General features: G+C 31.9%; 2 protein-coding genes across 2 annotated transcripts; both read right to left on the reverse strand.

Annotated features, from left to right (window-relative positions):
* Window positions 1-1320: 1320 nt before the first annotated feature.
* Window positions 1321-5003, reverse strand: LOC18594300 (LEAF RUST 10 DISEASE-RESISTANCE LOCUS RECEPTOR-LIKE PROTEIN KINASE-like 2.1). The gene is made up of 3 exons (XM_018125263.2): window positions 3835-5003; window positions 2724-2765; window positions 1321-2642 (listed from the first exon to the last, which is right to left on the reverse strand). Exons 1-3 carry the CDS (start codon window positions 4700-4702, stop codon window positions 1483-1485), a joined length of 2070 nt encoding a protein of 689 aa, XP_017980752.2. The 5' UTR covers window positions 4703-5003; the 3' UTR covers window positions 1321-1482.
* Window positions 5004-7391: 2388 nt separating this feature from the next.
* Window positions 7392-18483, reverse strand: KU70 (ATP-dependent DNA helicase 2 subunit Ku70-like protein). The gene is made up of 19 exons (XM_007021813.3): window positions 18295-18483; window positions 18125-18202; window positions 17738-17854; window positions 16310-16424; window positions 15958-16063; window positions 15727-15844; window positions 15515-15598; window positions 15364-15422; window positions 14805-14938; window positions 14678-14721; window positions 13938-14014; window positions 13088-13235; window positions 12021-12082; window positions 10908-10968; window positions 9726-9818; window positions 9527-9647; window positions 8804-8906; window positions 8508-8694; window positions 7392-7951 (listed from the first exon to the last, which is right to left on the reverse strand). Exons 1-19 carry the CDS (start codon window positions 18358-18360, stop codon window positions 7838-7840), a joined length of 1887 nt encoding a protein of 628 aa, XP_007021875.3. The 5' UTR covers window positions 18361-18483; the 3' UTR covers window positions 7392-7837.
* Window positions 18484-27080: the final 8597 nt, after the last annotated feature.

Raw genomic sequence — 27080 nt, forward strand, 5'->3', positions numbered from 1 at the left:
TTATTATATAAAAAATTATTTCCCAAGCCATTAAAAATATATAAAAAATAAAATTATATTAAAAAAAATATAATTATTTCATTCTATCAATTTGTATATATATCATTGTTACTTAAATTTTACAACATACATGCTAGAACACATTGATTATTTTGAATAAAAAAATGATATATTGATTAAATTCTAAAAAACAACGCAACAATGCAACTTATACTTGAAAATTATATAATAATTTATTTATTTTTAAAAATTAAAATCATATAAAATAAAATCTATATAACAGAAAAAAAAAGAATATGACAAATAGAACATAAAATGTATATTTGACATAATAAAAAAGAAAGAAAAAAATATGATTGATGGTTCATAAAAATTTGTGAAAGAAAATCTGTAAAGATTTAAAATATATGAATAAATAAATATAAATAATAATATAAATTAAAAAAAAAAACTTGAAAATTGAATCAAGCATATGAAATTATTTTGTTATTTTTTACTTGTATTAATTATTAAACAAAAAATGATTTTGGGGGAGCCATTAGAAAATTTATAAAAAAATTTAAAAACTTTATATAATATGTAAACAAAATTTTTAATTTTGGCCCCCATCCCATAAGGAGGCACCGCCCCTGCTCCTACTCATTATGAAGAATGAGCTTAAAAGTATATACTTTCCTCTTAACTGATGTACATTGAATGCAAAGAAAGTTGCACCTTGTCTGCCCCAAATCAAGGTAAATCCTTCACATCAACAGTCTTGGTTGCATTTATGTTGTTAACTTCTAGCTAGAACCCCTCTTTACAGAACCAAGGAGGTTGAGGAGCTACAAACCTCCCTCATTTGGGGAATGTCTTCCACTAGCTTGCCCATACTTCGCTCTTTAATTTTTTCCAGCAACTGGCTGGCTGTCTTGGCCTTACTACTAGGTTGAGGCTCTGACATCAAAATGTAAACCCTGTCAAAAATTAGTATTTCTGGTGTTCCACTGACACGGAGGATATATATGCTCCCCAGGGGAAATGTCTCTACAATTTTCTGCATGACTCTAGTTAAGGTTTGGCCTCATATACACCATTTGTTTATTAAAAATCACAGTTTCAAGGAGCTTTTTACAAATGAAAAGTCATTTAGTACAATCAGCATTTATTTCTTTGTTTTTCTACTTGAGGGGAACATATTTGAAAATTGAATTTAGAGCCTCCATTTGAGAGGAAAGGATGCCTACCATTGAGGCACTGTCTTAACTATCTTCTGTCAATATGCAGTACCACATACAGTGAAGTAATAAACACAACATAAATTGTAACTGCAAATGAAGCTCTCTAACAACAGTATGACACATTAACTACCCATGAACTTTGTACAGAATGTGGTTGAAGAAGTTCACTACTAGTTGTGACAGGTTGAAAATTATCAATCAGACACACATAAAATATCTTTAATTTAATACACTATCAGACAGTGATGAAATATATGATCCCTTATAATTCACTATTCATGGTAGTGGCTGATGAAAATAATGCTATTTGTGAGGAGTTTTGGGGCGATCTTGGAGGAGAAAACAGGAAAGGTCTGGGTGGAATTGCTAGAGATTGAAGGCTTCCTTGTAACATCTCCAGCACCTTTGTCATTGATGGTCGATCCGCTGGATTAGTTTGAATGCACCACAAGCTCACTACAATCATCTTCTTGGTTATTTCTTCCTCTTCAACTGTGATTCCTTGACGATTGAAATATGCTTCTTGTTGGAGATGCTCATAAATCCATAAAGGAAAATTCATTTCACTGGTTACAGACGGTCCATTATGAACATTTTCCTTTGCTCCAACCATTTCAAGGACCATCATCCCATAGCTATAAACATCGGACTTGTAAGAGACTCCTCCAAAGTTTCGACAAAACAGTTCTGGAGCAATATATCCGATTGTTCCTCTCGCACTTATCATAGAAAGAATGCTCTCCTTCCTCTCACATAATTTAGCAAGACCAAAATCTGAAATCTTGGGACAGAAACTCTCATCTAGGAGGATATTATGAGGTTTTATGTCCAAGTGCAAAATCCTCGTGTTACAACCTCCATGTAAATATTCCAGTCCTCTAGCAATGCCAATTGCAATTTCAAACAATGTTTTATGCTCTAGTAGATGACTTTTATCTGGGGATCCTTCACGATAGATGAACTTATCCAATGATCCATTGGGCATGAATTCATAGATTAGAGCTCTCACTGACCACTCATAACAGAAACCAAGAAAAGTCACTACATTGACATGAGAGGTTCTACTTATACTAGCCACTTCATTGATAAATTCCTCTCCATCCCCCTTTGATTCACTAAGGACTTTCACTGCAACAAGACGACCATCATTTAATTTACCTTTGTAGACACTGCCAAATCCCCCTTCTCCAAGCCTATCTTTGAAGGACTTGGTTATTTTCCTGATGTCTGAAAAAGAATATCGTTTCGGAGCAAGATCAGAACCATACTTCATTATGAATGCCTCAATCCTTTCACTGTTCTTTTTACCTTGCTGGAAATTCATCAGTATTCCACTTGAGATTAACAATGATGATCTCTTATGCCTCAAGGTAAACACCACAACACAAACTACCACAATAGCAGCCCCAGCCACACCCAAGCCTGATTGTAGAGAATGGCCAGTCAGCTTAAAAATGTGAGTAAATGCATATTAAAATTTATGAAATGAGTTTAGTACGGTACCAATGATTAGTTTAATCTTCAAACTGGTACCATTAGATGACCCTGTAACACACACCAAAAGAAAAGGAATAAAGAAACGATTTTGTAATAATTAATAATTTCTCTTTCTGACATAGGAAATTGCCACATGAAAGTAACCAAGTCGCTGTAAGATTTGAATATTGCAATAAAGAATATATTAATTCAGATGATTAGAGGTGTCATCTTCACCATATTTTAATTTGCAGATGGTTTTTAACATTATATGAAGCCAATCGCAAAGTGTCCAGTTTCATACTCTGAAAATGTCAAGCTGGTTTTCTTAAAGTTGGCAGTAAAGATAAAGTTGTTTGACTATTTAGATAACTCAAAATAATTTCCTTGTTCCAGCTTTTTCATATCAAAAAGCACTACCACATTAGAATAATAACATGCGCATCAGCTGTCAACTTAAAGCTGATTCAAAGTGACAAACAAGGCTGGCAGCTAATTGAATACTTACCTTCAAATATATTAAAAGAAGCAATTAGTGATACAAAAAGTCATGCCAGGCCAAAAAATCCATGTGAAACTCGCGATTCCGATGTCGGGGAAAAGCGGGGAAGGTGATCCCACGGTGGGATCACCTAGACCATGACTCACACGGTTGGGAAAAGCGTGGAAGGTGATCCCACGGTGGGATCACCTAGACCATGACTCACACGGTTGGAAAAAGTTGGGAGGTTTGGGAGAAATTGTTCTACAGGTTCTTTTTCCATTTTTTAATGGAAAAAGAAAACAAGGGGTGAGGGAAGCAAAACCCAGAAAAAAACCAAAGAGTTTGGTGAATTCTTGCCCTGACTCTTGAATTTGCAAAATGCTTGAACTTGGGTGAAAGTGATAAATATGTATGGCTGGAATTCTAGACTTAAAATGGAGCTGATGAAAGAAATAAAAACAACAAAATCTACACCAAGCAATTTCTTAAACTGATTGATATGAGATTGACCTTACTGAATTTTCTGCAAAAATCATTATGAAATCCCTATGATCATGGTTAGGAACCTTTACTTCTATAGAATTTTGTCCAAGAAACTTCATTTGATCAACAAACTCTAATTAATCAAAATAATCTGTCTGTTTTTGCGCATACCTGGTGGAAGACAGGTTGATGGATCTGTACGATCTGAGCAGTAACAAGTGAATTCACTCAGAGTCTTGTTATAACCACACACCCCACCGGAAGCACTGCATGCCGCACACTTGGAAGCAATATTTGCATCCCATTTCAGCCCAAAGCCATTACGAAGTGGTAGAACTAGAGTGTCTGGAGTTGGATTGTTCACTATAGTCTGAACTGCTGTAAAAAAAGCTGGAACAATGACATTGCTCCGACATAATCCCAAGCCACCCTTTGCTTCAGCTGAAAGGTTGCCAAAAGCTGATGCTATGACATAGTAATTTGTTCCATTGCTGGTGCAGTTAAACTGACTTGGAAACCCTGAAGACTGGTTGGCAATACTAGGACAATCATAGTATAATGTTACGTTCTCAAGATTCCAAGCATAACTCAACAGGTTGAAGTCCAAGGTGGTGTTGGCAAGGTGCTGGGGACAAAGCGTTGTCAGATAATCAGTTCTAGCCACAGTGAAAGCTTGTATATCCGTGTTGATCTCAATAACTTTGTAACTTAGTGACATGATTGTAATCTGGAGTTCTTCATCTCCCTGGCAAGTTAACTCCATCCCAGGATTCCCACAGTATTCTGGCCTATCACCTCCCCAGAAAGGATATGTAACATTTTGGAAGGTTCCACACCGGAGTGGCTTGCTGCATACCTCATATGTATCATTGCCTGCACATAAAAATGTTGGAACTTGGACTGATAAAAGGATAAAGATGACAAAAACCAGGGCTGATGAAGATGCAGAAATACAGAGATGCATACTGAGACAGAGAGATAGAGAGCTATTTCGGTTGGGAGATAGTAATTTCCAGAGGGATATGAGAGAATCCTCCATTGTTATCAATGTAAAGTATTTGGCAAATGGATGCAGCGGATTGACCTCTGTTTCTCACCATTTTCATAATCAATTGACTAAAGTAAAATTATCAAGTTGATGTATCTAGAAGACTTGCCAAGCCAACCAAGGGAAGGAACACATAGAAATTATATTACATCATTAAGAGACTTTTGGCTGATTAAAGAAGTATTTAATGACTCTAATCACTTCAAAGAAGCAACATACAAGTTTCCCAATATTCCTTTATTTATTAATTATCGGACTGGGGGTTGTTGTGGTTGGTAATGATGATGCTGGGGGCTTCAATGTTATAAAGTGATACTATACCATGGCTTGGTATGCCCGCCATCCCCCACTAAAGAAAGACGATGAGGATTGGGTCATGTCTTCCCGTCCTTTACTTCAATGTAAATATATGATTGTGGCATGACTCTGTAAATTGACAAATCGCCTACACTGAACATACTGTAGGTGAGATTGCAGGACGGGGGATGCAGATTCGCTTTTCTTTTCTCTCTCCTTTGATTTTTCCAGGTAAAATAATTCCAATTCGGATTTTGAACAAGAAGATATTTATCTTCACTTATTTTTTTAGATACATGCTCGACAAGTTAAATATTTGTAATTATATTTGATAAATTACATCAGATCATCAAATGATGTCATGTTGTCAATTCATCGATTCTTCATTTTCTTCTTCTTTGATGTACAATTTTGAAAACTGTTCTCTTTCTATTTTGCAGCAAGAAAATGGATGACAAAAAGACAATAATTTTTGGTACCTTATGATATTGTCAATTACGTTATCTATATTGAATATTATCTAGATTGAATATAGTTTTTTTAAAATAATATTTATTTTTAAATACTATTAAAATTTTAAAATCATTTTTTAATGAAATGATATCATCTGAAAACCTAACTGTGTATATAGAAATTATATGTTATCAATATGTTAAATTTAAACTCTTATTATAATATATAATCTTTTAATCTATTTGAGTCTTAGACATAGACAAATGGAGAATCCTTATTGCGTTAACAAAGGAAAGAGAGGATGCAAAAATTACTAATTAAAATTTAACAGAGAGAGAGAGAGAAAGATGAACACAAATTCATCATGATGCCAATAGGAAGATGAGAGATTATATTATGAATATTGTCATATATATTTTTATTTACAAAATTAATTTATTATTTTTTTTAAATATATTTTAATGTGATTTATAGCAATCTTTTAATCCCATTTGTGAAGTTTAAAGATTTTATGTAAAAAATAAATAAAATAATAATCCATTGGACATTCATTAATAGTGATTGGACTGTTTTCATTCTTTGAAGTCTCATTCAAAATATAGTTGATGTACCACGAACGAACAACCTTCCATTGTGGGTCAACGTCAACTGCAATTTCTACCCTAAAATTCAAAAACTAAATGCCAAAACTGGGTGCTATCTATATATATATATATATATATATATATTATTTTATATATTATTCCAATGACTAAACTTATCCCACTTGCTGTTATGTTGAAAAGAAGCAAAAGAAAGAATGAGAGAGAGATTAGTCTTTAGTCATCAGATTCATCTTTGCCAATTCATGGAGGTGCCTACCTTTGGAGGAAATTTGAATCATCATGGGTCACTCCACACTTTGATCTACAAACAGAATGCTGATGGAGATGTCCCAATTGGGCACCATTGGCTTTTACAATCATTAACTGTTTTAAATTTTAACACCAACTAATAATAGGAGAAAATCAATCAGTATACTGACTTTGATAAGGTCTCCAAACTCTTCAAATTAACTTGTGAAAAGGTTCTAAACTGCAACAGGGATAGATTTTTTTTAAAAAAAAGTATGTTATACAATTATATTTGATAAACTAAGAATAGCAGTTATTTTCAATATCTACTGTAATGTATAAGAGACAAAAGCTTTGACTACAAAGGAATTATTTTTTGTCATAGTCTATCTTTCTAATATGAATAGTTTAAATAAGTGTCATGTGTCTTCTAATTAATGAACTTGATTTAATTTGAAATATTTAGTTAGAAGAAACATTGATTTTCTACGAAGCATGATTTACGGGATTAAATATGGTTTAACTATACTTTATTTAAAATTGTTTGATCATTCAAATATTATCCTTTATTTGTGGAGATTTGAAAAATATAATGTAATAAGGGATATTTTTTAATTTCTTGTGGAAGAATTCAGCTAAAGGAATGTGAAAAATAAGTGAAAACTTATTATAAAAAAACCCCATTAAAAGTGGAATGATATTCTAAATGAAAACCCAGCAGAGCATGGCATAACCAATGGAACCAAATTTAATTTTTAAAAGAATCTAATTAGAGATACATGACATGTACTTAGTTTTTTATAAATTTTTAAATAAGATAAAGTTACATATTTATCTTCAGTATCTAATTTTTAATTCTTTTCTTCACTTGATTGAGATAAACCAAATAAAAGATTTTGAGGTTTAAATTATGGTTTCTTTATAAAATTTAATAATTTAATTTTCTAAATGAAATTATTGATAATATAATTGAATTCCCATGCATTGCACGGGTTTGAAAGCATACATAAATATTTCACATGCCTGCATGCACACACACACATAAAAGATATGGTTTCACCAATAAACCCCATACCTGATTGCACTTTCTAACATAGGCTCAACATCATGGTCTTATCTTCCTAGAAGAAACCAGGAAGAAACTAGCAGATGAATGCCATTTTCATTTCCAGATGCAAAATTTTTCCAATATATATACAAATGGATTATGGATACTTAGACTAGTTGATGTGCATTGTCCATACTCTGTAAGAACAACAAGGCAGCATCGGAAACCAAATTCTGATATGCCAAAAAAACCTAGAATGCGCGAAAGCTCGTCTTAGTTTTGCAGGGACGATCAAGAACATATATTGCTGACCCTACTGTCCAATAAAGCTTTAGGCAAAAAGGGATACTTAGCCTTGAAAAATACAGTTGCATCATGCAATGCCAAGCTAATTTTAGCATAACAATGGGAGGCCTATAATATGCCGCAATCACTGGGACATTATGGCAATATCCAATACCAGTCTTTGATTTTTTTCATCAGCTTCAACTTTGCTCATTTACCCATGCGGGTTAAAATCCTGCTGATCAAAGCTTCCTTCTTTCCGGTGACAGGAAGGTTGTGTGCACTCAAGTAAGTTTTCAAAGCTGCTACCGTTAAATCCTTCAACTGCAAAACGTGGAATCGACAAGTGAGATAGACTTCCTAAGAATAGACAGTGTAGCCATTTCAATACCCCAATTAGCAGCAATCATGCTGCACTGGGATTGAGACCCGAGGTTTCAATTTTCTCTTTAAAGTAAGGACTACTGACTACAAAAATATCAAGGTTTCATACCACATCAGTTCCAAAGTCAGGAAAAATAAAAAGAAAAGAATCAGAAACCCAACTTAGAATATTTCTCCTAGTCCAGATTTCCAGCAGAAAAATGTCTCAAGAAGCCTATAAATTCTTTTTCTGTAAGCCCTCTTTCTCTAGGTAAACAGAATGCTAAGATGCTAGGAAAATTATGACATGGCTTTTTAAAAAACTTGAGGAATGAAATATCGTGACAGCTAGAAGTTCTGTTTTTTACTCTGAAATAGCATTTAATTGAACAAATTTAGCCTAGCCACAAATTCTAATTTGTACAATTTCTCTGTCAAATTTAGTTCAAGAGAATCCGTTTTATGACTAAGAGAAATTACAAGCATATTGAAACACAGCCAAAACACTTAATTTCACCTGCCCATTTTCTGCAAGGTCAGCCCAATCATAATTTGCAGACTCCTTAACTGCATTTTCCACAATTGTTTTACGCTTCCTAGAGGCCTCACCCACTTTTCCTTTACCCAAAAAGTCCCTTTCCTCATCATAGTTGTCCCCATAGACAGAAAGCTTGAATTCTTCTATTGCCTTGACAACTGCTGGTCTGTGTAAAACAAATCACCTCACAATGACCAGTTGATATGTTGAAAGATTCTACAAAAGACCAGAAAAGGATGGAAGCATTTGAAGATGACAAGCCACATTTTTATTACCTAGCCAAACCTTCCTCATCAGGTAGTGTCTCATCAACGGTCTCTGGAATATCATCTTCTTCTAGAGCTAGAGCCTGCAGTACAGCATAATGTCTCTGCAAGGCTGCAAAGATATATCAAGACATAATCATGGAGTCAAAAAAGTTTAAAGCAAGAACGAGATTTAGTCAACTTGACACTACACTTTAATGGATGTAAAAATAGACACAGAATTAAACGAAAAAGTAGTTTACACCTCAGAGATCATTATAATCAAACCTAAAAAGCACCCATATTGCTTGAAAACATGGAAACTGATACTATTTGGCAAGCTGTAATAAATGGATAAACTTGTAAGTAAAGAAGAATATGCAAACAACTGACACTATATCAAATCACAGGTTTAACCTTGTACCCATATGTTTTTATATTCTGTATACAAACTAATTTTGGTTCCCTGATATGACTCCAGAGCAAGTGATGTATGTTTATGATCATTGTACAGGCTCATGGTCTCAATTTCAAACAAAAGTTCAATCATATTGAAAGGAAATAATACTTTTCACACACTTGAAACCATTCTAAAATTTCTGGCCAAATCTAAAGCTCACAAATACAAACATATGTCATTATACAATAAAGCGCTATTTAATGATTCATTAATTTTCATAACTGAAATAACACCAGTTATGAATGCCTAAGCAATTGAATTACAGTGTTTAAGTATTTAACATGACAACTTACCAGGGTTAGCAAATTGGGAAACTGAGAAATCCCTCATGTCAATACGTTTTATTAAAGCAGCAGCTTTCTGAATTTGATCCTCATCCGCTCGAGGTGCATCATCATCTGTATCTGGAAAAATCTGTGAAACATCACCAATGTTATCAGTGATAACATGACTTGAAAATCTTTTTGCATAAACTCATGAATATTTCCTTGCCTCTTCAACATCTCTGATGTCATCAGAGTACGGAAGGTATATCATGTGCATTCCTGGCGGCTCAATCTGAACACCAGCTTTAGCAATCTCATCCTGTGAAGTTTCAAGAAGATTGATAAGCTTTTTCAAAATTGTCTACATAAACATAAACATGAGGCAAAAAATTTGACTCATGTTTTGATTCAACTAGCATAATATGCAATTCGAATTGTCATTTTTACAACATGATCAATGAGAAAGGCAAAGTACTTTCCTCCAAGTTTCTCGCAAACCAAATTTAATTGCTTTACACACGTGAGGAAGTAAAACAAACTGCATAACCAAATTTAATTGCTTTACACACGTGAGGAAGTAAAACAAACTGCATAACATATAAGCACATGTAGCTTACTAAACCTCGTCCAGACTATGTTTATACATGCCAAGAACAGGTAAACAATTTCAAATGCATCAATAATGTGCATTATTCTTTCATAGAGTCCTTTGATGTACAGCACCTCTGCGCCAAGATTCAGTGGGAAATGCAGGTCATCAGCAAGCAATTAATAACGACACAAAGATACAATGATGCCTTCAAGTTTCCCTAATGAGTTTGGATATTTTAACATCATGATAATCCTAAATCAATTAATGATACAACATTGAAGTTCTGCTCTGATTTATGCATACCACTTAGTCTACTCAATCAAAATGACACAGTTTGTTCAGTTTCAAACAGAAATGTTTGAGCAGCCTTCTGTCCATCCCCTTCCCTTAAGAATTTCTTTCCCTCAACCTTGGTCAAGCAGAGATTCAATTCAAACTCCATACAACAACCAAAGGACTTTAACAGAACAGCTAGCTAGCACCTTCCTTTATATGGCATATCAAGTTACAAAGCTTAAAACTCTTACAACTTGTGATAGAAGCTTTCAATTTCCATCACATTTCTGTATCATATTTCCCACTGTTGAGAACCGAAAAGCTGAAGGATTTGAGTCATACATCAGAGAGCTTAAGTCCACCAAGGTGCTTCTATTACGTTGGCATTTTAATATAAGGGAAAACAGAGAGAAGTAACAAGTTGACAACACAAAACAAGACAACCAGCAAAGTATAATTTCCCAAAAACAGACCTCACATTAATAACAAGGCCAGATGCATCAAGGTAATAATTTAGTTGAAAGTGCAAAAGTAACTTACTTGCGCAACTAAGGCAACCAATTGAGGATGAGATGAGCTCCCATAAAATGCAACTGCAAAACTGCAATGACACAAACACACCCACTACATATTCACCATTATTTGTAATGTGTTAACTGAGAGCTTAACTTTAAATACCATTCAATATCAGAATTATGGAAGTAATCATAATAAAGCCAGGCTTTGATCAAAATATCAATGCAAACCAATCAACAACCAAACACAATCATTACCACATGCTTTGTTCCTGTCCAGAAGACCAACTTAATAGAGATTTGCATACTATTCCAGGCAAATATATACAACACTTATTCATCAGAAAGCAACAAAGAGAAAAGGAGAATATAAGGTTTCTTAGGTGTTATCACCTAGACTAATATTTTTCATAAAAATTTGGTGATTTAGTCAATGTAGTCAATTAGGTCAGCTATAATGAACATGATGATAAAGAAAAAACTAGATTTAAATGTACATTTTCAACATGACATCTGCCACTTAAGATTCTGTTTGGTTGTCCATAAAGTGTCGCAAGAAATAAACACTTTGAAGAAGCGAAGTAAAAGAAAAAGAATATATTATTCTTGAAAAAGTTTTATCTACAAAAAATTAGGCAAGTCATAAAAACTTTCCTTTTTTACAGTTGGAATGGTTGAAGGAAATGCTTTTGTATGGGAGCATGCTGCATAGTAAGTGGTATTTTCTCGAAAACTGAACACAAAAAGTGAAAGAAAACTGGCAAATGGTTTTAATTTCCATTTCCTCTCAATCATTTCATTGCCTCAGATTTACTTCAGTCATCCATTACAAGAAACTTTTGAAGTTATCCCTTCGTCTCCTTATCCTTGCAAATGAGAACCCATGAGATGACTAGTAACCATGTGCAATGTGATGATCAAAATGACAAAATCTATAAAGGATACTACACATGCAGAAAAGAATTCCTGAAATCCAATTTAAGAATTACTAATGTTCACTGAGATGAGAAAAACACCATATTACATTAAATCATATGTTATATCTCACAACGAGAACAATGCTCATGACACCTTTAGTAGTTTAGTTTGAAGAATAACAGTAGACCAGCACATAAAAGGTGAGTTGCAAAGAACTAACCGCTTGAGCCGTAGCATAGATCTGTACAAGGCAATGAAAATGCAGGTGCTACCAACCACTTCCTATATTGGACAACCAGAAAAAGTTTAGTAATTCTAAAAAAAAAGATATGGAGGTTCATTAAACCTAAGGACACTAAGTAACAAACAGCGGCCTGCATAGGTGTATCCACATCATAATATCAGTGATTAACCATGATACAACATCATCTGCTGCAACTAAGCTGAATATGAACAGATTGATTTTGGCCTCTTAAGATGGTAATTTAACCTCAATCAAATACCAAAAGGCCAACTAGAAAGACACATAGACCTGCATAAAAATTGAGTTGAGCTTGGACCACCCATGGTTCAATAATATGTTCTCAGATGTTGTTAATATGCCTTATAAGGAATACGTATTGTGATCTTCGGTCCTCATTTGAGGATGTCTTCAATAAAACAACCCAGGAGGTTATCAGAATGGTAAGGACTCAGAGGTGACACCTTACATTTGAATGAGGCAAAGGAGCTTGGGCCACTATTATACAAGGAATTTTTATAGGTTCTTTTAAAACTCTCTTGATTACTGTTGCATTCAAAACTCTACAATGATATCTTCCAGGAGGAGAGGTGGGTGTTTATTGAAGGTCAGCCAGATGGATAGAGAAAGGATCAACACTCATAACAAAAATATTAACTATCTCAGCAACATATATTTTTGCACAAGCAAGAAAGCAAATGCATCTGCCATCTCTAAAGTTAACTCATTTTTCTTTTTCTCATGACTGCAGCATAGTTCAATAAGTTTCGAAAGAAAAAATAAAACAAGTAATAGACATACAATTGTACTTCCACTAAACTTGTATTCTATGTCTTAAGAAAGTAGTCCTAATCAAAATTATCATTCACGTAAAATGATTGTAGTACATTACAATTCCCTTTCTTAATTTCAATAACTGAGAAAGAAAGACATCTGAAAAACAAATAAGTTTTGACATAGGAAAATCTACAAGATCAAGATCAAAGAAGATGCAAAAAATTGAAGAAAATAAACGTCTATATCATATGAGGAAATACTAAACAAACCTGGTCACTAGGATACACAAACGTCGATGGCCTCAAGTTGTGATAATCTTTTAAGCAACTTAATGGCTTGAATCCAAGAAGACGAAGGCATCCTGTTGATATTCCTTTCATTTCAGATATTTCATCCATCGAGAACTTGACATTCTCACTGTAAAGCAGGTTCGTGCGGGGGGGTTGATTAGGAAAAAATTATAGAAAACTAAACTGAAATATTAACAAATATAACATATGGAAAGGTTTCAAATGCATGTCTTAAAGACAAAAACTATGTGATTCCCTGATGAATCAATAACCCAAACATCATCATGACTGGAAGTTCCTTCTAAATTAGAGAACTTTTTTTATTGGCCCTGATGGACCAACAACACAACCATCACAGTGACAGGAAGATACTGTACATTGGAAAACTTCTTTCATCAATCAAGGACGTAAGCTGCCATGTCTGCCCCATAATATGCATCACAGATATGAGCAATTAACAGAAATAACATTTTTACCTTTACCCTTTTGATGAATTATTTTCTATTAGAAAAAGGTTTTTGGTCTTTATTAAAGAAAATATAAAAAATATCTTGTATTGCCTCTTGAATAAAATTGTCCCCAAGAATCATCCCAATATCAGAGATAATTCTAATAAATGAGGAAAAGGAAAACTTTACATTATCGATTTTCCTTGAGAAAAGAAACACAATGTCACAATATACCGAATCCACTATTGAGACCAATATCCAATAAGTGACTAATATTTTACACATAACTGGCCATATGCATGGAGTTTTCAATAATTTACACGCATAATCTCTTTCCCAATTTTATCAGATGAAAAACTATGGATGATAGCTGTGCTTACTTTCTATAGGGCTGAAAGCGTTTAGGAGGTTCCTGAATCAATGCACCAGTATCCTCACAGATCAAAGATCTTTCAATCTGCACCATATCATTAAATAATCAAACTTCAAATGTATAACTACAGCTTCACTTCCACATATGGAAAAATAAATAAAAATCACAAATGCTAAACAAGCAGTAAACTTCTTGATCACATTTCTTTTTACCTTACCCTCATTAAAATATCTCACAATACAGAGAAGCAAGGATTTCATCAAGGAAAATGATACCACAAAAACCATTTATCAAATTACACTGCTTAATAGCCCACTGTCTCTTCTAGCTCCATTGAGAAAAATATAAATCATGCATACAAAACTCTACAATGATATCTTACTCCATAATACATGTATAAAGCAAAACAAGCACTGTCTAATATGCTAAAATGTATCAACATGTCACATCCTAAATTGTGAAAAATCTTTTAACTAAAATCAGTCACAGATATCCCAAGAAAAAAGGACGGGTGGGGCAGGATAGTGAGAGACAGACAGAAATATGTAAAAAATTTGTAAGTGGGAGAAAAGGTTGGAATGTCAAGAATATAAAAGCTTAAAATAGAGAAGCATTCCAAATTAGATCACTGATGTTTATAGTTGTATAAATAATCATTTTCGGTTGTCACACAGCATGAACCTTTTCAGAATTACCAAATATAAGAGCCTATGCACTCCTGAGACATAAAGAACAACTTGTAGTTACCTTTAAAGGAAGATTAGTGACAGAATCAAGCCATGTAATTGCCCCTAGGAATATAGGGAAAAAAAAGTTATGAAGTATGGTACTAGGTGATATCCAAAGTTTAATTAGAACATGGAGTACTGTCTACCTGGAACAGCTGGACGAATTAAGGCATAAGTATTCAGCTGAATTGACAATCCATTGGTGATATCAAATGTGATCCTTCTAATAATCCTCCTTGTGAACATACGCTTCCTCAGTTGATCTTTCATATCTTCCAATCTGAAATTAGATTATGGGCAATTTCATAAAATGGAAATGTTGAAACTAGATGAATTGTGAATGTACTTAGATATAGATCTTTTAGCAGTGAACCTGTTCCCAGGTATATCTTTGCTTCATTAAAAAACTGGTGGCCCAGAAAAAAATCAATAAAGATTATTAAATTTAGAAATATCCATTGAAAGTTAATATTAGTTCTATTCATGAGGAAAGAGTTCATAAACAGTGCTTAACAACATGCTTTCAATTTCCAACTCAAATGTAATATGAGTGAAACTGATTGCACAACTCAGAAAATTATTTTATTCAAACAATGTCAGATTTGTGGACATAGCTGGTTCATTCACTTAAAAGTATAATGCCTAACAGATATAAGTGATTGCACAAAAGAGATAAGGTAAATATATAAGACCATAAATACATACTTCTGGCCAGCAGAAGGCATAAATTGAACAAGGTCTTCACCATCTAAACCAAGCAAATCCTGAAAGACATAAAGATTGGTAACTGACACAAATACATATAATCAGCCATGGAATCTGCACAAGAAAACACAACATGAAAGAATAAACATACAGCATAGAAAACTTTAACATTAAACTCCTCATCTGGACAACTCAAGGGGAGAAGTTCAATTGAGATTCCAAGATCTTGTGCATCCTGTAAAGAAAAAACAAGAGAGGTAAAGAAGAATGCTGATGACATAATCTGGTAATGAAATTCTGTTTGATAAATTGCATTCATGGAACACTGAATCGTAAAGCATATGCAACTTATATTTATTTTACTTTAGCTCGCTGCAATGAAGTTCTTGTCATATCTGCTTTTGCAGCACCCTGGAGACCTCCAAAAGGATCATCTTCATTAGTAAAGAGAAGAATCCTCTTATCAGCTGTCTTAATAGACCTGAAAGAGTTGTGCTGTCAAAAATTACAAAGCCAGACACAGGAACCTTGGGAAACAAAAGAAGAAAAAAATTCCATGCTTAGTCATATGAAAAATCCAAAAGGTAAGCATACCCTTTACGGAGAAGAGCTTGGGCAACCCAGAGAGCATTGTAAAGAGAATTCTCCCGAGATCCAGGCACAATACCATACTGACTCCCAATTTCTCTCATAAATGATTCTGCACTAGCTCATAACAAGATGTATGTTGGTGACTTAAAATTTTGTAACTACAAATTTTTAATATAAAAGATCACATTCACTGAATCAAATTAAAATGTAGTGAACTTTAAAAATCTAGTACTTTAAACATCGGTTTAAGGTATTGTAGAAACAATGCAGAGTCAAAGACGGCAGACCCATGCTTAGAATCAGATTTTCATCATTGATCTCCATAAAACACAAATTCATTTTGAACAAAATTTACCTTGTAAACAGTCAAATTCTTTTATAAGTCTTGCTGTTGGCCTGTCTAGGTGCTCCCTTTCAGCAACACTAAAAACAAAAACACCATTTAAATCCTGCAAATTCTTCTTTTCCCTCTGCATTCAGAAAACAAAGATGGTAAGAAACTATATCATAGGCAGCACACATGATGAGCATATAGCAGACAATACGAAAACCAACTAAGAGGAGTTATCCTACATTCTAGCAAACTATTGACTAGTACGAGCAGCTAATATGACCATAACCTCATTGTAGGATAGACACAGACAAAGATGTAACTTAGGCTAGACCAAAATAAAGAATGACAGATTAACAACATTAAACAAGGGGTACATACAAAAGATACTTTACCTGTTCAAATCTTGGGGAATATGAGGGGAGTCGGATGAAAGCAAGGATTTTAAAACTTTACCCTTAAAAAACTTAGTCATCTCCTCTAGTATATTCATAGATAACAGTTCATGTTAAAAGGGAAGAGAAAAATAAACGAAAGCGGCAGGAGAGTTGACAGAAAAATAACCTGTCCTAGGAAAATCACTTCTTGACTACCTGATTTGTTATTGATATAATCATCAGTTGATGGGAACTTGAGCTTTAATTACTAGGTTCATAACTAGTCCTCATATTACAGGCCACTTATCTAACAACATTTAGATCCGGTTCTAGCATTCATCACTTATGCAACTGTTTATGAATGGTTTTGCAATATCAGACCAAACAATCAGACTTTGATAATGAGATCTGATCTTAACTGATTCAAGTAAGGTATTAGTATTTGTCCTATTGGATGACAAAAACTTGCATTTCTTATTTTTTAACTTTGTTTAAGTGAGAGTTGTAAGGAATTCTGCTATTGCTCATCACTATCCGTGCATGAAATAGTATAGACAAGGTGCATCTTCAAGCCAAATGCCAGAATTTTTAAAATAGTTACTGGTACCTCAAAGCCAAGAAGATGGGACAATTGCCCCAGATCCTATTTTGAAGCAAGTGATATAATAGGTATCCAAGCCTGCATTTTTCCAACTAAACAATGACAAGGCATGATTATATTTTGGAAATGCTTCTGTATGCTACTAAAATCATGTATCTTCCTACCACATTGAATCAGTTAAAATACAAACTAAGGTCATTGTAGAACATGGAATCTTCTTTATTTATTCTTCTGCTTTACCCTTTGGCATGTATAGAAAAAAGTATAATGTGCTAAAGTCGCATGCATTGCCAATTGTTAGCTGTAACTGCGCAATTCTTCCTAGAAATCAAAATCAAAATTCTTAACGCTATGCCCTAAGTGAAAGCCCTGCTCTGCCTTTTTCCTATAAAAGGAGTAGAGGTTCTAACTACAGCAAATAAAATAGTAATTAATGTCCGCTAAATGGCAGAGTTAGCTAGAATTGAATCTTACAGTGTTAAAGAAGCAAATTGCAACTTCATCGTATGATCTACTAATGATTTGAGTCTTGAGTGATTCTGCAATACAGCTGACGGCGAGGTGGAAATGAGTTTCATCCTTTTGATCTTTCTGTCAATATTTAAACAAATAAGATAAATAAAAATTCAAGAACTGCTAGTCACATTGCATTTCAAATAGAAAAAAGCAACACATGTTAACCAAATAATATAACCATTGACGAACAATTTAACCACCATATTAAACCAGGAGATTAAAAACAAAAGAAAACCCAATCGAGTATAGTTATTTATATATAAAATGTTAAGAGAATGAAAGATAAGAGATTGAAAAGGAAATGGGTTTTTTTTTCCTTTTATATACATAATATAGAAAACTTACACAAGGACAGGTAGTGTTGAACATTTTGGGAGAAGCGTCGACCAAGTAAACGACATACTCTTTAGAGCTCGCACTTTGCTGCAAAATAGGACAAAAATAAAGCACTACAATTCCCATTTCTTTACCATCCAGAAGAATACAGCGGAAAAGAACAGAAAAATAGAGGAAACCTGGAAGAATTCGTTGTCTGAGCCGTCTTCTTCATCCTTGAAAACATCTTCCGGGTCCAAATCCATTGTTGATGAAAATTCTTTGAAGGGTTTTTGAAGGGGTTTTTGGGTTATTTTCCTTCCCAGTTCCTTCCTCGCTACCCGCCTATGTATTTAAATAGATTTCGAAAATCGGGAGCCGAGGATTCTTGGACAAGCTAAAGGAGTGTGTCCGGTCAAAATGTTAAACAAATCAAGTAGTGGCTGATCATGGGCTAAGAAGCCTGTTAAGGCCCATATTTTGTCTAACATTTATGATACGTTTGGTTGGCGGAATAGACAGGAATAGAATAGAATAGTTATTATGTGAGAATAGAATGAGGTGGGAATAAAATAGAATAGTTATTACTTACTTTGATATGACAAAGGGAATAGAACAGAAATAATTATTATGACTTATTGTAGTGTTTGGTTGGTAATAATAATTTTGGAATAAGAAAGGAATAGAAAATAAAAAGATAAAAATACTTTTTATTATTTATGTGACATTTTATTTTTATTAGATTTTTTAAATATTAATAATCTAGAATTTAATTAAAATATTAATAATAAATCATTTAAATATTAACATTTATTTAATTTAAATATTATTATGATTAATTTTTATTTTATTTTATTTTTAAAATATTAATAATTGATAATTTATTTAAAATATTAATAATTGATAATTTCAATATTAATATTTATTTATTTTTTAAAATATTAATATTTTATTTAATTTAAATATTATGATGATCAATTATTTTATTTTATTTTATTTTTAAAAATTAATAATTGATTATTTATTTAAAATATTAATAATAAATAATTTAAATATTAATATTTTATTTAATTTAAATTTTATTATGATTAATTTTTTATTTTATTTTTTAAATATTAATAATTGGTAATTTATTTAAATATTAATAATTGATGATTTAATTATTAATATTGTTTATCTAATTTAAATGATATTATGTTTATTTATTTTTAATTTATTTTTTTTTTAAATAGGAATAATTTATAATTTATTTTATTAATAATTGATAATTTAAATATTAATATTTTATTTATAATTTAATATTAATATTTTATTAAAAATTGGAATCAAGTGAGAGAAAGAGGAGAGAGAGAAAAATAATATTTTATACTAATAAAGTTGTAAATTTTCAAACTTGTAAGGAGTATTTTTGTCTTTATTAATTTTTAAATTTATTTCTCAACCATGAAATAGCTAATACCATGGGGGAGGGTGGTATTAGCTATTCCTTGGTTTTGAAGGATTTTGAAGAATAGTCATTCCATAGGAATGGCTATTCCTTGAATCATTTTACAACCAAACAAAGGAATAAAAATTCCTTGGGAATAAAGGGGGAATGGCTTAGCCATTCCCCCAACCAAACATGCTATTAGTGTCTATTTGATTTGATATATTTTTAACTTATTTATTTTTTAAAAACATAAGTTAGACTAAATAATATTTTATGAAAAACTTTTAAAAAATATTTTTTAAAAAAAATCTAAAAAAAAAGCTTAAAAAACTTGTAATGGGAATTTTCTTTTTTCATTTTTTTACAAACACATCAGTTTCATAGGAAAGTTATTTTTTTTTCGAAAAGATCTTTTCTATAAAAAAATCCCTCCTTCTCTCCCTATTGATCTCCCTCTCCTCTCTTCTTTTATGCAAATCATTCTTCTAAAGTTTTTTTTTATTCTTATTAAAATTAAAAAAAAATAAGATTCAAAATTCAAAACTGCATTCAGATATTATTTTTTTTTCTTTTTATTTTATTTTTCATTTTATTCTCTATGTTTTTTTTGGGCTTTAAAAGCTCTCTTTATTGTTTGATGTATCTTAATTTATTGTTTGATATAATAATATGTGATGTTTATTTGTTTTTAATATTTTTCTAATATATGTAATATTTATTTGTTATTATTGAAATAATTAATCAAACAGGTTAATGGTTGTTGAGATAAATTAAATGAAAATTGAAAAGTCAATATATGTACTCTGTTTGTGGTAACTCAATTTTGAAGAAATTTTTCTTTTTGATATAACAATAGGAGATACTAGAAAAAAATTAAAATAGAATTTAATTCCTTTGACAATAGGAATTATAAAATCCCTGAACTTTTTAATAATGAATTTCACATTTAAGCTAACAGTATCTAACAGATGATATGGAACTTATCGTTAATTTATGAGTTATTTATAAATTATGTGTTACTTATAAATTATTTGTGAAACTTTTTTTATGATTTATTATTAATTATAAACTTTATGTTATATAAAAATGCTTTTTATATTTTCAAAAATATATTTTAAATAGATAAAAAAGAAAGTTAACTTTTTTTTCTATTTTGAATAAAGAAATTTATGATTAATAGAAAGTTATTTATTAAATACCCTTTATAATCATTTTAACAAAAATTAGAGTTTATATAAGTTATTTTGCCAAACAGCTTATCTATAAAAAAAAAAGCTTATAAAAAGTAAATTTATTAAATAGTTTTAACTTAATTTTAAAAGTTATTATTTTTCATAAGAGCTTTATAATAGCTTTTAAACTAAAAAAAAGCTAAGCCAAATATGCTTTTGACACTTTTGGGCATCTATATTCTCTTATTCGGGCCTAGATTAGGCATAATTTTCAGCTGGCTTTAGGGTTTGCTGAGCTTGAATAACTTTTTCTTTATAATTTATTTATTATGCATAGAGAGAATCATTTTATTTGTTTCATATTTGTTATGAAATATAACTTGAAAAAACAATTATTAGAGAAAGTATTTAGAGAGAGTAAGAAGATCTTATTCAAATGTATATTTACAAATGAAGTGAGGGGTCTATTTATAGATTAATAATCCCTTAACTAGATAGAATTTACAAAATAAAAATAATACTAAGAGATTTGATGGATGAATTAAATCCTAATCTTAATCCAATCTAATTACATTCAAATTTAGCTATATATAACAAAATAAATATTCATACTACTCCCCCTTGAATATCTATGTTATTAAATATATGCCTCGTTATTACCTTACTAAAAAAAAATCTCATAGGAAAAATTCGAGTGAAAGAAAAAGAGTACATAATTTTTTTCAAAAATATGCTTTTGAAATACTGTTTCATTAAAAACCTTTTCAAGAAAAACTTAATGGGAAAAACCTTGATGAGGGAAAAGAATACAGTGCGTATTTTACTCCCTTAATGACTATATTATTTAAGAGTTTTAAAACAACGCTCTCTAAAATTTTATACCAACTTTTCAAATGTTGCAAATGGAAGGGCTTTGATGAATAAATTTGTTAGATTGTTATTTGAACAAATTTGTTAAACACTGATATCACCATTTTCTTGGAGATCATGAGTGAAGAATTTTGGTGAAATATGTTTTGTTCTATAGCCTTTAATGTATCTTTCCTTTAATTATGTTATACAAGCAATATTATCCTCATATAAGTTGTTAGAATTTTTTTCTTCATTCACAGCCCACATGTTCCTCAAATATGTTAAGTTACAGAACATAACCCGCCACATTCACGACTTCTTTCATAAATTGCCAAAATTTCTACAAGGTTAGAAGAAGTAGCAAATATTGTTTGTTTTACAAAATATTATGAAGTAGTCATACCTCCACATGTGAATAAGCAACCTATTTGCAATCGAGCCTTGTATGGGTCAGATAATTGTTTTGCATTTGCATAACTAATTAAATTTGATTTTGATACATTTGAGTAATATAAACACATGTCTAGTATTCCTCGCAGATATTGAACTATATGTTTAATTTGATGTCAATGTCTTGAGTTGGAAAAGAACAATATCTTACTAATAAATTTACAAAAAATGATATCTCTAGCCATGACACTCAATGGATCCATCCTCATCCTCAATTGTTGATCTTAACGCTTTTGGAGCTTGTGGGCGATTTCCACCTCCTCCACTTGAAGATGTTCCACACATTGCCTAAGAGAAAATGAATGCACATGATTATTCGATTTAGTGTGACAAAGTTGATGAAGAAATACACTATAAAAGCATGAGGATATTGGTTAGAGGTCCATGTAGGGCCATGGGGTCACAATGCTAAACTTTGTGAAGAATTTAAGCATCGGTGGAGAGATGGGAAACATGGTTAATAGGATGCTACAGTTCCTAAAGTTTTCCCATCAAATTATGTTTGGCATTTTTGAGACCCAAAGGGACCTCCCTTAAAAGGTACATTAAAGAGATTTTATGGCAAGGCTCTAACTGTGGTTGAAGTGTGCATGCAAGTTGGAACTCAAGTCCCTAACAGATATAAGCCCATGATGAAGGTTGACATTATAGTCCCAGAAACTGATGAGGCTACCTTGTTGAAAAAATGGCCCTTTATTTGGATTTCAGTAGCAGATAGTTATGGCGAGATTCAATTGATAACTGAAGATTGAAGAAGGCTTGGCTGTATACAGTGTCGTTTGTCTTATGTCTAATGTTAAGTGTCTAAACACTGGCCAATATGTCATTTTACTTCTTTTAATTTTAGTTATGGTGAAACGTTAAATGTTTAAGTCGTTTTGGGTGTTTTAGTTATGCGGCACTTCCTTGTGTCAATTTTTCATGCTTCTTATTTCTTTTGTACACACATCAGTGCTGTCGTTTTATTCCTCTATTGAAAAGCTTAACAGCCATAATTGTTCTTTCTGTGTTTGTTACCATTGCTATTGCACAAAAACTAATACATTGTATTTTGTGCTTAGTCGACTTACCTTGATTTAGTCTCCTAAGGCTAAATCTAAAGGGCTTGCTAATATTTTGGAGAGTATATAAATGAAAATACAACAATTATAGGTTGGTTGCTTCCTATTCACTAGTTTTTTTTCTTCTTCTCCTGTCTTTCTGGTTCTTTGTTTCTTCAATGGAGTTTATTTTCAGAAACTTTTTTTCTTGAAAAATACTGCTTCATGGTATCAAAGCATCAGTTTTAAAGGACTTACTATTTTGCAAATCAATATTTGAAAACTCATCTGTTGATTAGAATTTAGTATTAATGGCTACTACAAGCTTCTTTGCATCATCACCACTAATTTTCTCAAGCTCAAACTACCAAATTTAGGCAATGAAGATGTGGTCATATCTCAAAGCTTTTGATCTTTGAGAGGGCATTGAATCTAAAGAAATTCCAGTACAAAGGCATGCAAATCCTTCACTGGCTCAAATTAAGCAACATAACAAAGAGGTTGCTAAAAGGTATAAGGCATTGTCATGTCTTCAATCTGCAATTTCTGACACCATTTTTGCTAGAATTATAAACTTCAATGATCTAAAACTTGTTTAGGATACTATGAGGGAAGAGTTCTACGAAAATGACAAAACCAAGATTATACAGATTTTGAATCTATTAATGGAGTTTGAGTTTCTAAAGATAAAGAATGAAGAAGGAATTTAAGCATATGTAGACATAATTCTAAGGATTGTCAACTAGCTGAGACTACTAAAAGAAGATGTAACCTAGAGGTGAGTTGTGAACAAGTTCCTAATAAGTCCATTAGAGAGGTTTGAATCTAAAATATCCTTTTTAAAGACTCTAAGGACTTAACAAAGATTTTTGTAAATGAGCTTATCAATGCTCTACTAGCCCAAGAGTAGAAGAGAGCTCTTAGAGGAGAAGATTTTCTTGAAAATGCCATAATAACAAAAACTAAGGGTTTAAAAGTCAAAGGTAACAACTTTAAGAAGACTAAAGCAAAAGGAAACAAAACTAGTGAAGGCAAGTAGGGTAAATCAACAGATAAATACCTTAATTGCCCCAACTATAAGAAGAGGAATCATATAGCAAAATATTATTAGTATAAGCCTAATGTTAAATGCAAGGCATGCCAACAAATGGGACATGTTGAAAAGGTTTGTAAAGCTAAGAAATCAGAAAATGGGAGACAAGCTGCTGTAGCTGAACAAATTGAAGAAGCTGAAGAAGTCTTGTTTATGGCTAAAACAGGTGAGGACTCTAGTAGAACTAGTATATGGTTGATTAATAATGCTTGTTCTCATCACCTTACTAGGAACAAAACTTTGTTTACTGAGTTGGATACTGGTTTTGAATCTAGAGTCAAAATAGGAAATGGTGAGTTCATGAAGATTGTAAGTACTGGTATTATGGTTGTAGAAACTGTATCAAGTACTAATTACATCACAAGTGTTCATTATGTCCTTGAAACCAATCAAAATTTATTAAGTGTAGGTCAGCTGATAGATAGTAACCATGCCTTATTGTTCAAGAGTAAATACTGCATTATTTTTTATCACTTAGGTGTTGAGTGGTTTATAGATGAGATGAAAAACAATTTTTACCTTTTGAACCTATCTAAAACTGAACATTTAGCTCTTTATAGTGAAAAGGATGCATCTAAACTTTGGCACAGAAGGTTAAGACATGTGAATTACAATTCATTGTCACTCATGGCTTCAAAAGAAATTGTTGAAGGCTTACCAGAAATCACTAAATCGAACAAACTATGTCAAACATGTCAGTCTGGTACATAGACAAGAAAGCCTTTACCTAAGGAAAGTAATTGGAAAGCTTCTCAAAAGTTAGAATTGATTCATACTAACATAAATGGCTGAATAAAGACTTCTTCCTTGAGTGGTAGTAGATTTTATATTCTATTTATTGATGATTTCTCAAGACACTATTAGGTTTACTTTATGAAACAAAAGTTAGAAACTTGGTTCATTTCAAAAAATTCAAGGCACTAGTTGAAAACTACATTAGTCTGAGCACCCAAGCATTTGGCTTATTGGTTGGTGCATAATCCCCTACCTAGGGAGTAGGGTTCGAATATCTCATCCTCCAATTATAAAAAAAAAAACTACATCAGTTTAAGTATTAAAATATTAAGGAGTGACAATGGAGCTGAATACATAGCAGGGTAGTTTAAGAAATTTCTAGCAGACCTTGGAGTTCAGCATTAGCTTACTGTCACCTACAACCTTCAGCAGAATGGTAAGTCTAAGAGGAAAAATAAGACACTAGCAGAAATGGGGAGCTGTTTGCTATATTAGATGGGATTACCAAAGAATTTTTAGGTTGAGGTAGTGAATACTGCAATTTATATTCTAAATAAGACATATACCAAGGTCCTAACTTGGAAAATTGCTTTTGATATGTGGTATGAATACAAACCATCTGTTTCTCATTTGAGAACATTTGGTTGTGTGTGCTTTGCTAAAATTCCAAATGAAATGAGATCCAAGTTTGATTCTACATTTGTCTTAGCTTTGCATATATTGGCTATAGTGAATTATCTAAGGGCTATAGATTTTATGATCTTGAATTAAAGAAGATATTCATAAGTAGAAATTGTTTTTTGTGAAAGGCAAAGTTAGAATTAGAAAAGTGGAATTGTGGAGAGCTTAGACAATGTAGTTATGTTTGATGAAAATCATGTGCAGATTGAAAATGATGATGATTTATCAGATATTGAAGATGAAAGAAATGACAATGTAGTCAAAGGTACAAGATCAATACATGATATCTACAGAAGATGAAACATGGCAATTTAAGAACCTACTAATGTCAAAGAAGCCAAATTTGACAGCAACTGGAAAACTACATTCGATACTTAAATGAATATGATCACTAAGAATGGAACTTGGTTATTGGTTGATAGACCAGATGATAAGAATGTGATTGGTTTGGAGTGGATATTCAAAACAAAACTCAATCATGATGGCTCAGTGAACAAGTTCAAAGCCAGACTAGTTGTTAAAGGGTATGCTCAAGTGTATGAGGTTGATTATATGGAAACATTTGTTCTTGTGGCAAGACATGACACCATCAGGATGCTTGGTGCCTTGTTAGCTAAGGATGGAAAATATACCACCTAGATGTCAAATTAGCATTTCTTAATGGTTATCTAACTAGAGACATTTTTGTGGAATTGTCAGATTATACCACACGCATTAAAATTACTTTAATCCAAGAATTGTGTGCTTAAAGCAACTTAAATTCTTTAAGGATTTTCATATAGATATTGACATCAAGTGAGTTATATAAATAGGCTATAACTATATCCATTAGACACATTTAAATCTTTTCATGTATTGTCAGACTAATTAAATATAGAAATGTAATTGCATCCGTTATAAAAGAATATGTCTCTTCATAATCAATATAAGTCTTTGGGTAAAACCTTATACGATAAGCCATGCTTTATATCTCACAATATAATTTTTCTTATTTTGTTTTCACACAAATACAAATTTATATCTCACTAGTTTTATACCATTTGTTATACAAGTTAAAAAATTTCACGTTTTGCAAGTGAATTTAATTCTGCACTGTTTGCGTCTTTTCACATTGACCAATCATTTCTATGTCTACATTTTTCAACAAATGTAGGTTTAAGATCCTCATTTTTTTCATAATATTAAATGCTACGTTATATGTAAAAATATCATCGACGTTTATTTTATTTCAGTTATGCCTTTTCCCATTATAACATAATTTATTGAGATCTCTTCATTTTCAATGATTTCATATACCTGAATTTCTTTCAAAATTTTGTTAATTATGTCAGAGGTCTCTTCTAAAGTTTCTGTTTCCTCTATTTGACAATCTTGTATATTTATTTTTTTTCTTTTTCGAGGATTTTATCTTTTGAATTGATTGGTTTTTCACGCTTTTGGCTTGCCTTGTCTTATAAGGACATCAATTCTAATAGGAGCTTTTATAGTTATTATATGAGATTTAGTTATTCTCTTTAAGTTAGTAAATATGTCT

The sequence above is a fragment of the Theobroma cacao genome, chromosome 7, assembly GCF_053813885.1.
Source record: "Theobroma cacao isolate CCN51 chromosome 7, ASM5381388v1, whole genome shotgun sequence".
Taxonomy (NCBI): domain Eukaryota; kingdom Viridiplantae; phylum Streptophyta; class Magnoliopsida; order Malvales; family Malvaceae; genus Theobroma; species Theobroma cacao.

What these genes read in the sequence shown, in the direction of transcription:
- LOC18594300 (XM_018125263.2), bottom strand. Translation starts at nt 4,702, where the DNA reads ATGGAGGATTCTCTCATATCCCTCTGGAAATTACTATCTCCCAACCGA. An exon ending in ATCAACCTGTCTTCCACCAG is followed by an intron (nt 2,766 to 3,834) that starts GTATGCGCAAAA and finishes TGTGTGTTACAG; the next exon opens with GGTCATCTAATGGTACCAGT. An exon ending in GAAGATTAAACTAATCATTG is followed by an intron (nt 2,643 to 2,723) that starts GTACCGTACTAA and finishes CTCTACAATCAG; the next exon opens with GCTTGGGTGTGGCTGGGGCT.
- KU70 (XM_007021813.3), bottom strand. Translation starts at nt 18,360, where the DNA reads ATGGATTTGGACCCGGAAGATGTTTTCAAGGATGAAGAAGACGGCTCA. An exon ending in CAAGCTCTTCTCCGTAAAGG is followed by an intron (nt 15,845 to 15,957) that starts GTATGCTTACCT and finishes CAACTCTTTCAG; the next exon opens with GTCTATTAAGACAGCTGATA. An exon ending in ATGTTAAAGTTTTCTATGCT is followed by an intron (nt 15,423 to 15,514) that starts GTATGTTTATTC and finishes TATGTCTTTCAG; the next exon opens with GATTTGCTTGGTTTAGATGG.